This window comes from Arvicola amphibius, chromosome 1 (genome assembly GCF_903992535.2).
Source record: "Arvicola amphibius chromosome 1, mArvAmp1.2, whole genome shotgun sequence".
NCBI classification, from domain to species: domain Eukaryota; kingdom Metazoa; phylum Chordata; class Mammalia; order Rodentia; family Cricetidae; genus Arvicola; species Arvicola amphibius.
In genome coordinates, this window is record NC_052047.1 from 83,981,520 (window position 1) to 83,997,307 (window position 15,788).

General features: G+C 41.0%; 1 protein-coding gene across 3 annotated transcripts in view; it reads left to right on the top strand.

The window, feature by feature from the left end:
• The window catches only part of LOC119819887 (WD repeat containing planar cell polarity effector), a 271,505-nt gene that overhangs the window by 108,009 nt on the left and 147,708 nt on the right, over positions 1-15,788 (top strand). For all 3 annotated transcript variants that reach the window (XR_005286302.1, XM_038338112.1, XM_038338117.1), the window contains exons 5-6: positions 1,531-1,601; positions 1,863-1,922. Coding sequence is in view for 2 of the 3 variants with exons in the window: in XM_038338112.1 (XP_038194040.1) it covers positions 1,531-1,601; positions 1,863-1,922 (131 nt within the window). In the remaining variant the exon portion in view is untranslated. The remainder of the gene's footprint in view (positions 1-1,530; positions 1,602-1,862; positions 1,923-15,788) is intronic.

Sequence of the window (15,788 nt, forward strand, 5' to 3'; positions counted from 1 at the left end):
TGTACCTCTGCTGTATAACCTTTCAGTTGAAGCTATTTAAAATAAATTAAAGGTGTATAATTACTGAATTGTGGCGTGGATTTTAGAATTATTTTTTCCTTTTATTTATTAAAATAGTTTTTCCTCCCTCCCCACCTCTCCTCCCATCTGAATCTACTCTTTCTGTCTCTCACTAGAAACAAACAGGCTTCTAACAAAATAAAATAATGTAAGATAAAGCAAAAGCTAACACAATGGAATTGGAGAAAACAAACAGAAGGAAAAGACCCCATGAGAAGGTACAAGAATCAGAGACCCGTACATTCACACACTCAGGAATCCCATAAAAACACTAAACTAGAAGCCTTATATATACTCTGAAGACCTGGCGCAGACCCATGCAGGCCCTATGAGTGTGCATCGTCAGTCTCTGAGAGTTCATATGAGCTTTGCTCATGTTGATTTAGGAGCCTTGTTCTCTTGGTGTCCTCCATCCCCTTGACTCTTAGACATTTTCCACCTCCTCTTCTGCTGTTATCCTTGAGCCTTGAGGAGTGATTTGATGGAGACGGCCTATTTGGGGCTGAGTGTCCCAAGGTCTCTCACTCTGCATGCTGTCTGGTTATGGGTCTCTGCATCTGTTCCCATTTGCTGCAGGAAGAAGCTTCTCTTACGATGGCTGAACAGGACACTTATGAGTATAGCAGAATGTCAGTAGGAGTGCTTTATATTCTTTTATTTTTCTGTTTCCAAAAAACAGTAGTATTTAGCTGTCCCTAGGTCCCTGGGATATCTAGTCTCAGGTTCTTGGTCATCAAAACAGTATCAGGAATGGGTTCCATTAAGTCAAATGGAGGACATTAAGGCCTCGAGTCAAATCAGATATTGGTTGGTTACTCCCACAAGCTCTGTGCCACCATTGCATAAACATATCTCTTAAGTAGGACACCATTAGAGATTAAAGAGTTTGTGGCTTAGTTGGCGTTTACATTTGAGAGAATTATTTCAGAGAACATTCCTAATGCCTAGTTGTTAAAACTTAGATTCCCTCTTTTTTCTTGAGCTGGAGTATATAGTGCTTTGGTCATGTTTAAATTAATTTCCCTCATATTACTTTTATGTTCTCTTTCTTTCCTTATCACATTTAACTTGTTAATGAGAAGTTTCAGGGCTGAGTTGGCCACTTGGAGAAGTTGGAATTTCTTTTGGTTTGAACCTTGACTGTTTTCATGAAAAAGTTACTTAAATTATAAAGAGCAGGCCATTTACTACTAACTATTGCTAGATCCCTTGGCTTACCAAAACTTGTCAAGGGTTCTCTGAGTCTTGTTGGTTGTCATCACAAAATTATAACCAGGGAGATTAGTTTGTGGTAAAAATCTGTTTCTGTAACAAAGCCTTTTAAAAGACTGTCATTTAGCAATAGAGATGAAGTCCACTTCCTCTCAATTACGGGGTGTCTTATTCTAATCCTCTGAAGGCACACTGCTAAGCAGAGGATCCCTATTTAAATCATGTTTAACTAACTGTTGTACATGTTTTATTTGCCAGCACGAGATTATCCTTGGACACTCAAAAACAGACGCCCAGAAAAACTTCGAGACTCACTGAAAGAGTTGGAGGTATCTTTCAAAAGGTTTCAAAAATGGGAACAAACAAATCTCCTTTAGATCATCTTTCAACAGATTTAATTTTCATAAAGGACCAGCTCTCCTGGTGATGATGGCTTTGCTTTTGTCCAGAGAGAGCTTCCCACACAGTTGCGTCTTTGTGTGGCTTGTTGGTCACCTTCCCTTTTTCTCATTTCTTGAAATCAGAAGCGCTTTAACTGATGATGACAAAGTCTGTAGCCAAGTGCACTCTCTCTTTCTGTTGTCCTTCAGGAGCTGATGCAAAGCAGTCCGTGTGTGCTGAGCAAATGGAAGAACAAATACCTGTGTCAGGTAAAATGGTTTGACAAGCTTTTGCAGTGCTTAGCCAATGGAGCTGAAAGCTGTGTAATAGTTGGTATTCTTGTGTTTTGATAGATAATGGAAAAACTTCTTAGGAGTGGATATTTCATAGTTTGAATTGTAGTCATTCTAGAGTGAACATTAGACAGATTGACCTGGGCCACCAAGCTGCCTCATTAGCCAGTGTGGTCATGTTGACATACTGCAAACACTAATAAGACTCCTTGCAGGTAGTGCTTTTTACTTGGGCTTACCTTGGTGTAATATTATATCTCCACTGGCATAGTTTTTAAACGACAATAACACAATAGAACAAAAACATATTCAGTATAGTATTCTTACAAACATTTATGAATACCATGCTTATGGAACTGAATGAGCAAATAAGACTGAAACCTAATCTAGCCAGAGAGTTAGTCTTGCATGTTGACCCTCTTAGGCTATATGTGGTAGACACTAGTCATATGTGCCTATTTTTAAATAAAGTTAAATTTCCATTCCTCAGTTATAGCTCTCCCCAGTTTAAGTTCTTGGCAGTCAAGGATGCAGAGATAGACCATTTCCACGGCAACAAGTTCTATTGGACAGCCCTGTGCTCAGCAGGCCTAGATTTAGAACATAATCAGGACATCATAATTAACACATATCGACTAAAAAATAAGGGACAAATAAATGTCTTAGCCTTGCTGATACACTTAAAAATACCATTTGTCTGGAAAAAATTTACTTGCTTTTGATAAAAAGTATAATTATAATTATCTGTATACTTATGTTGTATCACTACTACCAATAATTATAATTTATTTTTGGAATCAAATGTACAGTTTCAATTTTATTTTTTGAGCTTTCCATTACAAATTTTTAAAATGTGTGAACATTCTTGTTTATAGGTCAGGCCCATTTTCTATCCATAAGCCTCCTAAAATCAAATTCATAGTAATTAAAAATATATCTTAGTTTACCTCTTTAACAGACTATTTTAGTTAATTCTAGTTTTCCTCTTAGAAAATTTGTTTTGAACTGGGCTGTGGTGGAGCACGCCTTTAATCCCAGTTCTCGGGAGATGAGGCAGGCAGATTTCTGTGAGTTCGAGACCAGCCTGGTCTACAAGAGCTAGTTCCAGGACAGGCACCAAAGCTACAGAGAAACCTTGTCTTGAAAAACAGAACCAAAAAAAAAAAAAAAAAAAAAAAAAGAAAAGAAAAGAAAATTTGTTTTTTCTTTTTTAGTTTTGTCTAAACTGTCCTCTTTTAGGGATGGAGGTTAGCTGACCTTGTCAGCTGGCATGGATTTCTACTTTCTAGATTGTTTACAAGGCTGATTGAAGATTTTCAGGACTATAACACTTCTAAATTTCTTAGAAAACCCTTCAATGGAGGCATTGTCTAAAATCGTGACTTACTTGCATAGAAATATATAATGAGACCTTCAAGCGTGAATATCAGACGTGCTCCAGAAAATTTTAGATTTAGTTCAGCTTAAACTTGAAGTTCCTAATGCCATAACTCACTGCAAAAACAGGCTCAAAATTATTTGACTGGAGGGCAAGCCTGCCACCTCCATTAAGAGGTGTGCCTCATGGCCTCCACCCTTACTATCACCTGGGCTAAGTTGGAGCATGTCAGGCATCTTACAAAAATGCAGTGGAGCATCCCAGTTAGATGATCATTTTTAGATAGATTTCTTTGCTTTTAATTTAATGACAAGGTTTTTGTATGTGGTTCACATGTTACAGAAAGGATATCATTCATTATTGAATTAATTCAGCTCAGCTCAGAAAAGAAACATGTTTTAAATGATAGAATATATGCAAGATTGCTTTCGTAATTTACAGTAGACAGCCCTGGTGGCTTTGACTGGTGCACCAGTTGTGGAGGCCCGAAAATAGGAGCCTGTTTCCACAGTGACCAAAGGTCAGAGAGTTGGAATTCACCTCTAGTTCCTTCAAGGTTATTGTGCTTCTCCCCCCCCCCCCCCCCGCCCCCCAACAAAGGTCGCACCTAGACCTGGGGCAGAGAGTTACACCTCTCAAGGGTGTTGTCAACAGGTGTAGCTAATAGCCAGACCTTATACTCCAGGAAAAGAGAAGTAGATAAGTTCCTATCTCAAACAAAAGTCTAAGGAGCCAGCTAAATTCCTGCTCCCTTAAGGAGATAACTTGGGATTCCAGCCAGGGAGTGGTTTGTCTACAGAATGTTTTGGTCTAGGGTGTGGGCATGACTTGGTGACATGTTTTGTTCTAGCAACAGAATGTTTAACTGTAGACCAAGCCTGCGACCTTCAGTTGATACATTCATTTCCTTTTGTTAATGCAGTTTTTTTTTTTTTGTCCTACCTTTTGGGGTCAGGGATATTTTAAGTATTTGGAAATTAAACGTGGGTGAATTTCAGTACTCACTGGAATTTCATCCCAATCCTATCCTATATGTTTTTCCATTTTATTTTTTCCATTCGTGTCTTCATATTCTTTACTATATTTCTAAATCCCCACGCCTCTACAAGAAGTATTTTTGTTGAGGCTCGTCCCTGACAACCAGTGAGTTTGCTTTGGGAAGTTCTAATGGATTTTACCTAATTTTATGTTCTGTTTTCTTTACTTTTTAAATTTTGTTTTGTTTTGTTTGTTTTACAAGACAAGATTTCTCTGTGTAACAGCCCTGACTCTCCTGGAAACAGCTCTTATAGACCAGGCTGGCCTCGAACTCACAGAGATCCGCCTGCTTCTTACTCCCGAGCGCTCGGATTAAAGGTGTGCGCCACCACCGCCCGGCTGTTCTGTTTTATTTCTTGTTAGATATGGCTTTTCTAAAATAGACCCTTTACTATTTTCATATGATAACTTCCTCCGTGCCCACAGGTCCAAGTCACTCCTTACACCTTCAGGGCCTTTGGGAGACTTCCTGAAATTATCTGTTAGGCAAGATTTCACTACATCTTTGAAAACTGTATGTGGCTTCCATCCCTAAAGATCTCTAATGTCACAGTAAGTTAAAAATAATTTGGTGGTCAAGCTAGAATTTCAGTTTAAGGGAAGGGCCGTGTTAGTCCCTGAGTCTCCATCTTGTACCAGTTACCTTGAGCTCCAGGGACCTGCGTGCAGCCTCTTCTATCACCCCCATCCAGCATGCGGGTGTTGAACTTCTCAGCGTAGCTAGTCATGCTTGGCTTCACGTAGATGCTAGGGATAATAGGGATCTGAGGTCTGGTCCTCTCGATTTCACAGCAGGCACTTCTAGCCGGTGAGCTGTAGCCCCAGTCCTGTCTCTCGACATCTTGATGCTCTCACTTGAATTCTCAGTCTTTGCATGAGACCATTTCTCTACTATGAATTTTTTATAAAGAAATGATAAAATTGGATTTATGGAATTCAATTTAGTTGAAGTCTCTATAAGGAATTTTTAAAGGGTTCACTTGTTTAGAAACCTTTGAAGAGGTTACTGCTGAATAAAGGATTAAAGAGGATGTAATCTGAGTTTGGATCTTTGTGTGTCAAATAAGAAGGATTTACAGGTTGTCATTACCAAAGCTTAGTTTATATTATTGATCCCATGATCTATGAATTATAACCTATAAAAAATAATTTTCCCACTTGTATATTCAGAACAGTTTACAAATCAAGACTTACCTATATATAAATGTGGAGATTAAAAATTCTTAGGAGTTTTTTCAAACCATCCCTGTTCCTAGTATAAGATTATTAAAAGCTCTAAGATACAATTTAGAGTTTTTTGATTTCAGCACCTAGTAAGTATACTCTCATTTTTGTCTTCTTTAACAGTCAACAGAATGTATTTAATAGTTTCCTGCTTTGACTTTCTTAAACCCTTTACATAAACTTTTTAAAAGGGAAAAAGGTTTCAGTTAAATACTATTAAATAGGTCCTCACTCTGGTGGAATGTTAAAGTCCGTAAAGTATATGCCTTCAGTCATGGTCTTATCTATAAATTACTTAATATTTTCATTAAGTATAGATGTAACCTTACATACTGATCTTTAGTTTAAAATGTTAGACTTTTTGTGCGTGCCTGCATGTGTGTGTGTGTGTGTGTGTGTGTGTATGTGTGTGTGTGTATGTATACAGTATAATTGGTTTTCTCTGGTTTATGTCCATAATAATTCTACATTTATAGTCATATTCATAAAACACCAAGAAAAGATAGCTTCCAGTTTTAGTTGCTGTAATGAGTTATTTGATAGGCCATATAAAAATATCTTATTTTCAAGTCTATCATACATAAATTATGACCTAATACAAATCACTTGATCTCAACAGTTTTTTGTTTGCTAGTTTTGTTTTTAATACATCCTGATGACAGTTTCCTCTACTCCTTCCAGTCACCCCATCACGTACCTGCTGCCCAGGTCTTCTGCATATATGTTATGGTTGTTAGCTTGGTGTTTTTATGAGACTCAACAGTAGAGATGGGGGTGTCTCTGACTCATTCACCTGCTCTTGGGGCTCATCCAGCCTTGATATGGCTAGTCTTATTGTGCCTAGTTTTATTGTAACTTATTGTGTTGTGTTAGGTTGATATCCCTGGGAGGCCTGCTCTTTGCTAAAGGGAAATGGAGGAGTGGTATCTTAGTTAGGATTACCATTGCTGTGAAGAGACACCATGATCATGGCAACTCTTATAAAGGAAAACATTTAACTGAGGCTGACTTCTAGTTGAGAGGTTAGGTCCATTATCATCATGGCAGGAAGCGTGGCAGCATGCAGGCAGACATGGTGCTGGATCTGTGGGCAGCAGAAGGAGAGTATGTGTCACAGTGGACATAGCTTGAGCATGAGCTCTCAAGGCTTGCTCTCACAGTGACACACTTCCTCCAACAAGGACATACTTCCTAGTAGTGCCACTCCCTATGGGCCAAACACACGTGGAGTGGCATTTCAGTTGTATTCAATAAATAAAGCTTGCTGGGAATCAGGAGAGTAAGACAGTCACACTGGTCAGCCTTACAGCCAGCCACGCAGTGGTAACACACATCTGTAATCCCAGTAGCCACACTAGTTGCTATAGAAACCTGCGGTGTAACCTTTAATCCCAGCCCTAGAAAGAATTATAAAAGGGGGGGGAGACAGCTCTCACACAGTCTAGACCATTCTGAGATTCCTGGAGGCAGGATTACCATTTTGGACTGAGATCCAGGTGAGAGCCAGTGGCTGGCTGATTTACTTTTCTAGTCTTCAGATTGAACCCCAATTTCTCTCACTGAATTTTTATTAATCGTGCATCACATGAGTCTGTGGGGACCATCCCTAATCAAACCACCACAACTGGATTTCAACTTTTTAAAAAAATATGTTTATAATTTTTTTTATTAAATTTAATTTTTTAAAGCAATCTTTTCTCATTTTACAGACCTCTCACAGTGTTCACTCCCTCCCTTCCTCCTACTCCTTCCACCTTCCCTCTACCCTAGTCCCCCATCCACTCATGAGAGAGGATAAGGCTTCCAAAGTGGAGTCAACAGAGTCTGACACATCACTTTGAGGCAGGACCAAGGCCCTCCCTATATCCAGGCTGAGCAAGGTATCCTTCCAAAAAGAATGGGTTCCAAAATGCCAGTTCAAGTACTAGGGATAAATGCTGGTTCCACTTCCAGTGGCCCCACAAAGCAAACCAGCTGTCACCCACATTCAGAGGGCCTAGTTTAGTCCTATGCAGGTTCCCCCACTGTACCAGTCCAGAGTCAGTGAGCTCTCACTGGCTCTGGTCTGCCGTTTCTGTGGGTGTCCCCATAATGGTCATGACCCTTTGCTCATATTATCGCTCCTCCCTCTCTTGTACTGGTCTCCAGAAACTCGGCCCAGGGCTTAGCTGTGGATCTCTGTATCTGCTTCCATCAGTTGCTGGATGAAGATTCTATAATGACAGTTAAGGTAGTCATCAATCTGACTACAGGGGAAGGCCAGTTCAGGCACCCTCTCCAGTATTGCTTAGGTATTAGCTGGGGTCACTCTTAGGGATTCCTGAGAATTTCCCTAGTGCCAGGTATCTTGCTAACCCCATGATAACTCCCATAATCAACATATCTCTATCCTTGCTCTCCCTCTCTGCCCCTCCCCCATCTCAAACATCCTGTTCCCTCATGTTCTGCTCCTCCTTCCCCTCCTTCCCCTCCCCTTCTTTAATTAAAATATAATTTCATCACTATCCCTCCTCCTTTTCTCCCTTTAGGCCTTCCCAACCACCCTCTCTCAAACCTTCCAGTGTTACCCCCACTTTCACGTTGATAGCTTCTTTTATTTGATTATTGTTACTAACTTACATACATGCATATATATACATACGTGTGTGTGTGTGTGTACACAAATATATAAATAGAACTTGCTGAGTCAATTTTTAATTAATTAATTTAATTAACATTGTTAATGTGTATATGGTTTGAGGGCTGACTACTTTGCACTGGACAACCAATGTGGTGGCTCATCTCTATGAAAGACTAATTTTCCTTTTTTCAGTGCCATTCGTTGCCCAGGGGTGGGACCCCATGAACTTTTCCCCTTTCCATGTTAACATGCCCGTTGATGATGTTGTCATTTCAGCTTTGTTTTATGCAGCCATTTCTGGGAGAGATTGTTTTACAAGCAAGCGTCCTCATAATTCTGATTTTAGAATCTTTCTACATCCTTTTCTGCGCTGTTCCCCAAGACACAGATGCAGGAGCTGTGATAGAGATATATCTGTTGGGGCTGGGCTCCTTCAGTCTCTTGATCTCTGCTTTCTGTTCAGTTGTGGGTTTCCGTGATGGTCTCCATTTGCTTTAAAGAGAGGCATCTTTGTTGAGGGATGGTAACTATTTTTATGTGGGTAAGCTTAATATTTCTTTTTATCATATGTAAAATTAACTTGATTTCTTCATAAAGTGGTAAAATGTTATCAGTATCAACAGTAGCACTTTATTTTCTCACAATCCACCATATCACATCTACTGCCTGCCACTTTGGCAGGAGGTCCTGTAGCTTAGGTGGAAAGGGAGCAGACAGGTTAAGAGACGGGAAGGGGCTAAGTAGGCGGTATCTACATAGCAGTGAGGAAGTGGGCCCATTTGCGGAAAAGTAGTTGAAGGATGGAGTAATTGGTTTGAAAGGCAGCTTAACGCTGCATTAAATGGAGGCTTGAATATCACACTGAGATACTGACCCTGTGTCCTGTGTCCCTGTCACCACTTTTGTCCCAGAGAGCTGCCGCATTAGACTCAGTCTTACAGCACCTGGCAATGGGGTAGAAGATAAAAAGTAAACCAGGAGTGAAATGATTTCAAAGGACGTGTACAATAAGGCTAAGGTACAGAGAGTCTTGAGAGCCAGTAGTTTAGAATGATGTGTAAAAATTTCAGTTTGCCCATGTTTTATGTGAAATGATCAGAGGTCATCCAATTGTGGTATCATGGGAGATGTGGAGCGCTGGATTTTATTTATTTGTTTGTTTGTTTGTTTGTTTGTTTTTGAGGAGACAGCCAAAGGCCTGAGTCAAAACTACCCAATTTGTACTTTTATGAGGGATGGTAGATACCATCGGAGAAAAACCAAGAACCGAGAAGTGTCTATTTAGTGGATAAGGGAGAAAAACCCAGCAGCACAAGAGGAAGAAACAGAGTCAGGATAATGAGGAACTGTGGAAAGTTTGTTTTTGTAGGAATGAAAGTGGGTAGAAGTCAGAGAGCCTGAAAGTCAGATGAATGGACCGTCCCTGGCTTGACTCCGTGCAGTGATTAAGCTTCTGGTGGGTGTTTGTGAGAACTCAGCGATAAACTCATCTTTTGTGATTAGTGGCTGATGAAAATATAGCATGATTTTTCCATTGTTTTAGAATTTGATTCATGCAAATAATGTCCTTTGGTCAAACCTATCAACTTATCTCCTGTCTCCTCTACCATTTTTTCACCCATGCTTGAATGTAGGGCTGTGCACTGGAGCATGGCACCCTCTCAGGGACCACACCAGAGGAACTGACTCTCCTCCTCCAGCAGCAGTCAGGAGTTCTACCGGGTTGAGGCTTTGTGTTCCCCCTCCCTTTGTGCTGAGATTTTGTCTGGCTTGATCTTTCGCAGATCTTCAGCATGAAGTCACAGCCCCTCTGTGTTCATGTGTGTGGTGCCTCTGTGATAAAAGACACTGCTTCACTGCCATCATCGACTGCCTCCAGCTGCTCCTCAGTGGTCCCTGAGCCTTGAGAGGAGGGTGTGAATAGATGTCCCTTTAGGGAGGGTGTGAATAGATGTCCCTTTAGGGAGGGTGTGAATAGGTGTCCCTTTAGGGAGGGTGTGAATAGGTGTCCCTTTAGGGAGGGTGTGAATAGATGTCCCTTTAGGGAGGGTGTGAATAGATGTCCCTTTAGGGAGGGTGTGAATAGATGTCCCTTTAGGGAGGGTGTGAATAGGTGTCCCTTTAGGGAGGGTGTGAATAGGTGTCCCTTTAGGGAGGGTGTGAATAGATGTCCCTTTAGGGAGGGTGTGAATAGATGTCCCTTTAGGGAGGGTGTGAATAGGTGTCCCTTTAGGGAGGGTGTGAATAGGTGTCCCTTTAGGGAGGGTGTGAATAGATGTCCCTTTAGGGAGGGTGTGAATAGGTGTCCCTTTAGGGAGGGTGTGAATAGGTGTCCCTTTAGGGCCAAGCCTTGAGAGGAGGGTGTGAATAGATGTCCTTTAGGGATGAGCCTTGATAGAGGGTGTAAAACTCCTCAGTCACAAGAGAGACCTTGGCAGTCCCAGGCTGTGCAGGTGAGGGACAGACAAATCAGCCATATAGGCAGAGTTTGAGTGTGGAGTTTGACATAAAGGGAATGGGAAGGGAAGAGAGAATGGGAGTGACAGAAAGACAGGGAGAAAGGGAGACAGAAAGCTGCCTCCTCAGAGAGAATGGCAGAAAGAGAGAGGAGGGAGTAGGCGGAGCTTGTCTCTTAAAGGAACCTTTACACCTGCACCAAACTAGGACCCTTGGCTGGCTGACCAGGGTACAGCCTGGGTACATCCTGCCAGATGACAGGGCAGGCCGGCATAGTGCCTGAATCATAACAGTCGCTTGTCTTGGAACCTAGACTAATTGTGGGTCACAGGAATTTCACATATATTTGAAAAAGAAAACAAGTGTTTAAAGAATCAAAAAATTAAAGAATAATATGAGATTGGGTGTTACATTTTTCTGTGTGTGTGTGTGTGTTTTTTTTTTTTTTTCTGAGACCAGGTCTCTCTGTAGCTTTGGAGCCTGTTCTGGAACTATCTCTTTTTTTTTTTTTTAAAAAAAAAGATTTATTTATTATGTATACAGTGTTCTGTCTGCATGTATGCCTGCAGGGCGGAAGAGGGTACCAGATCTTATTATGGATGGTTGTGAGCCACCATGTGGTTGCTGGGAATTGTACTCAGGACCTCTGGGAGAACAGCCAGTGCTCTTAACCACTGAGACATCTCTCCAGCTGGGTGTTACATTTTTGATATAATATCTAAAGTTCAGGGGTTGCTACTGATTGAAATTGATAGTTAAAATTTTATAAAGGATACTAGACTCACGTGGGTTTTGAAGGAAAGGCGTAACTGAGGCGAGGAAAAGGAAGATCCCAGCCAAGGGAGAGTGTCAGCGACAAGAAGCTGTCTTGGAGATTGTAGGAACTTTAGAAGGCATTCCCCAAAAGATTTCTCCTTAGATGCTGTTTTTAATATATATAGTTGAATGCTTCTTTAAAAAGTCTGTGTGGTATATGTGTGATTACATATTTGCATGATTATTAGTTTCTTTTCATCCATATTAAGACTGTCGTAGGGTTGACCTGGGTTCCTGTTAAGATAAACAAATGAGTATAACAACCCAGGAGCACTTGGGCCAGTGAAACTTAGCCAGGATGTAGCAGCTTAACACTTTATCATTCTCTCACTTGCAAAGTAGTGTTTGGTATCTTTTAATTAGAAAAAATAGCAGGTGGGCTTAAGGGATGGCTCTGTGGTTAAGAACACTGGCTGTTCTTCCAAAGGTCCTGAGTTCAATTCCCAGCATTCACATGGTGACTCATAACCATTTCTAACTGTAGCCTCATGGGATCTGATGCCCTCTTCTGATGTGCAAATGTACATGTAGATAAAACACCCATATAAATAAAGTATACAAATAGATAAATCTTGAAAGGAAGGAAGGAAGGAAGGAAGGAAGGAAGGAAGAAAACAGACATTTTTAAGTCACACTATTTGGAAAACTCAGAAAACACAGGGGACCTAAATCATCTAATCCAATGAATTGTTATTGCCATTTGTTTGTCATTTGATGCTTTCCCTTTGGTATACATGTATATAAATATTCGATTTATTATATATTATATATAGCACATGCTATAGATATTTTAATGAATACTATTTAAGATTATTGTAATAGATTCTATACATAGACCTGTACATTCCTTTTACATCATAAAATAAACATATGGACCCCACAATGAACTAGTGAGTTAGAGCTGTTACCAGGATTGTGCCTGCCAGTCTGGAGCTGGGTGCTAAGGTGGCGCTCTTGCTTGTCTTCTCCATGGGCTGGACTGCAGGCATGTGCTTCTTGTTTGTGTGATCTCCATTTTACCGATGAGGAGACAGAGATGTGTGGTGATCATGCAGTGAGTAGATCGCCAGCCTTTGTACTAAGGCTTTGTAGCTTTCTGGCGTCCGTCTGCAGTTGCCATGCACACCATACTCCTTCCCAGTAGAGAATAAGTATAGAGTAATAGTCATGTGATGTACCCTCAGGCATAGTGAGATGTGGGACACACATTGGTCTCCCAGTTAAACATAGTTGACTAAAACTGTGTCATTTTCTCATTTTCTCTTAAACTTTTACTAAATTATAGTGAACTTTTAAAAAGGCTTCCACATAAGAGAATGAAGAAAAGAAGATGGCCATGATCATTAGAGGTAGCCACTGGCGGTGCAAATGAAGTGGCTGATGGGACTTCGCAAGCCCGAGGCTTTGCTGAACTCAGTGACTGTAACGGAATGTGTCATTAGGAGATAGACATTTTATGTTATAGACAGCCAAGAAGGCGTAGATTTCTAAAGCATCAAGGATTATCACAGTGTAAAACAGAAAATAAGAGAACATGTTGAGAGCTATATAACCAGCAAATGAGAGAGATGAATTTTCTGTAGACAGGAAGGCAAGCAGTCAGGATGTTACATAATAAAGAAAACTGAGGGGCTATCTTAGTTACTTATTGCCGTGACAAGACAGCATAACCAAGACAACTTATAAAAGAATTAATTTACTTTGGGGGATCATGGTTCCAGAGGGTAGTAGAATCCATGTGGAGGGGCCATGGCGGCGGGCCTGCAGGCCTGGCACAGGAGCAGTAGCTGAGAGCGTATGTGCTGAGGCAGCAGCCACAAGGCAGAGAGACAGAGAAAGCTAACTGAGAATGGCGTGGGCTTTTGGAATCTAAAAGCTCATCCATAGTGACACACCTCCTCCAGCAAGGCCACACCTCTTATTTCTTCCAGCTGGGGACAAATATAGGCGCCTGCGGGGAGCGGTTTCCTTCAGATCACGGCAGGGGCTGAAACTGAGAGGGTTGCTGATGCACCCAGAACAGTGACACTTGCCTTAACCTCCATGTCTAGCTGCTGAGGTTATGACTGCACTTTGTGTATTGGCCCTTGTCTGGGGCAAAAATGGGTTGCATTCCCCAAAGCCAAACATCAATACTGACATTGTGTAAGATATGCGAAGGAATATTTTTATAGTAAAGCTCAATTGAGTAAGTCTATCCATGCAAACCACCCTTTTTATTACTTGTAAATAGACCTAGATAGCCATACAACTGAAAAAAATTTGTCTGTAAGTATGAAGACTGTAAGTCTCAGACTAAAACACAGAAAACAGAATTGGCAGCATGCAATTAATAGAACTAAATTTACAAAATTAAAATTAATACCCACTTTGATAAGAGAAGTGATTGTATCCTTGAAATAATAATAGAATTCTGCTTTTTTAAAAACAAAGAACAGTTAGGGGCTCAGGAGATACCACAGTGGCTAAGAGCACTTGCTGCTGTTCCCAAGGGCCTGAGTTTATTCCTAGAACCCAAGTCAGGTGACTCACATTACCTTCTTCTGGGCTCCATGGGTGCCTGCGTACATGGGAGAGACACTCACATAGTTAGACACACACACTATTACACATAAATAAAAGCAAAAATGAACCTAAATAAAAATAATGAGAAAAAGTAATTCTTTCAAATGAAGACTATGAAAATTTATGGCTGGGATCACAGCTTAGTGGGAGACTGCTTGCCTTGCATGTGCAAGACCCTAAGCTCAGTCCCCAGTAGAGATGCAAATGAAACACATGGTGTCAACCACTTAAAGTATGACAGCATGAATAGAGATGTGAATAGATGTTTCAAAAGTAGAGTTGACGTATCACGTGCTAGAGGACTGAATGGAAGAGGCCTTTAATTATGAGCCGTAGCTGACAGCAGGTATGGAATTTAACAAAAAAGGTCTACTATCTAACTAACAGTCGGAACTGGGTAAAAAAGAACATTTCCAAGAACTGGAAGATACACATTCCTTACTTTTAATAGAAATTTACATTTTATTACACACCGAGAACAAGCTGCAGGGTCTGAGACAGGATCACCCCACCTGCTCCCATGGGCCCCATTTTTTGTCAACACACATGCGAAGGTTAAGGGTGTTACCAGCCACAAGTTCTGTGAACTTGAGATGTTTGTGCCTGTGTGAGTCTATTCTTTACATATTATTTTTAAATTAGCACATGAGGAAGCAGGTTACCTCATGGTGTTTTCCTATGTAGCTTTATTTGATCTTCTTTCCACAACTGCTTCCCATCACGGCGCCCACATGCTTAATATCCGCTTCCTTGGTACCCCTTGGTACCACGGGTGCTCTTTTCCCTCTGCACCCTCTTCCTTGTGGCTTCTTATAAAAGCAAAATCACAAACCCTCTCATGCTTTCTAGTTTCCTTTCCTGTGCCCACACTCACTTTAACACAAACAGTTCTGTGTCAGGATGGTGTGATGAATTCCATCACCATCTTCCTACATGGCCTGAGTGGTGTGTTGAGACTCTCCCAGCCTTAGATTCTCCCGGAACACTATGCTTTCTTCAGTCTGGCATCCTTGGAGTCTGAAGATCCCATCAGGATGCTACAGCAGCCTCTGTGTTCTGCCGTGTTCTTCCAGGGGGTTTTGATGGATCCCTTGTTCCACAGGGTAGTAGCATGGGTGGGGATAGGGTGAGTTTCCGATCTTTGACCTGTAAAGCTCTCTTACCCCTCCTCTGCAGCTGTGCCATGAGTTGCTAAGGTGCTACCCTCTGCTCATCCATCAGGGGTGTGGGTGGTTATGAGAGCTTTTAGTTTCATGTTTCCCACCCCTTTCTAATGTGTGTCTGCTGCTTGTTGTGGCTCTTGAGTTCAACTCCTGATTTAGGTTTCCAGCAGCAGGGTGACCTCTCTCTTCTGGGTTGTCTCGATGTGCCTGGAGTTTGGAGCAAGTCAGGGTAGATTCTGCTGCATGCTCACCCCATGTGTCTTTGTACAAACCTGGCTTCTTAGTGGAAAAAAAATAATCCCACTTAGACTTGTTTCTCCTTTCTGTAGTTATTTTCCATATTTCTCTATTGGTCATTTTATTTTTATCTTAATTTCTTTTACCTGAAGTCTTAGTTTTATAGAGGCTCTTTCTGATTTGCCATCTTTTCAGAATCTCCAGTTAGGAATGACACAGTGTTTAAACAACTAGAATTCCATTTATCAGGTAGCTACCTCATTTCAACTCCTTATTATGCTTGGTGCCTTGAAGTCCCAAAATGCTCTTCTGTTCTATAAGTAGAATTCTCAGTTGTCACTTAA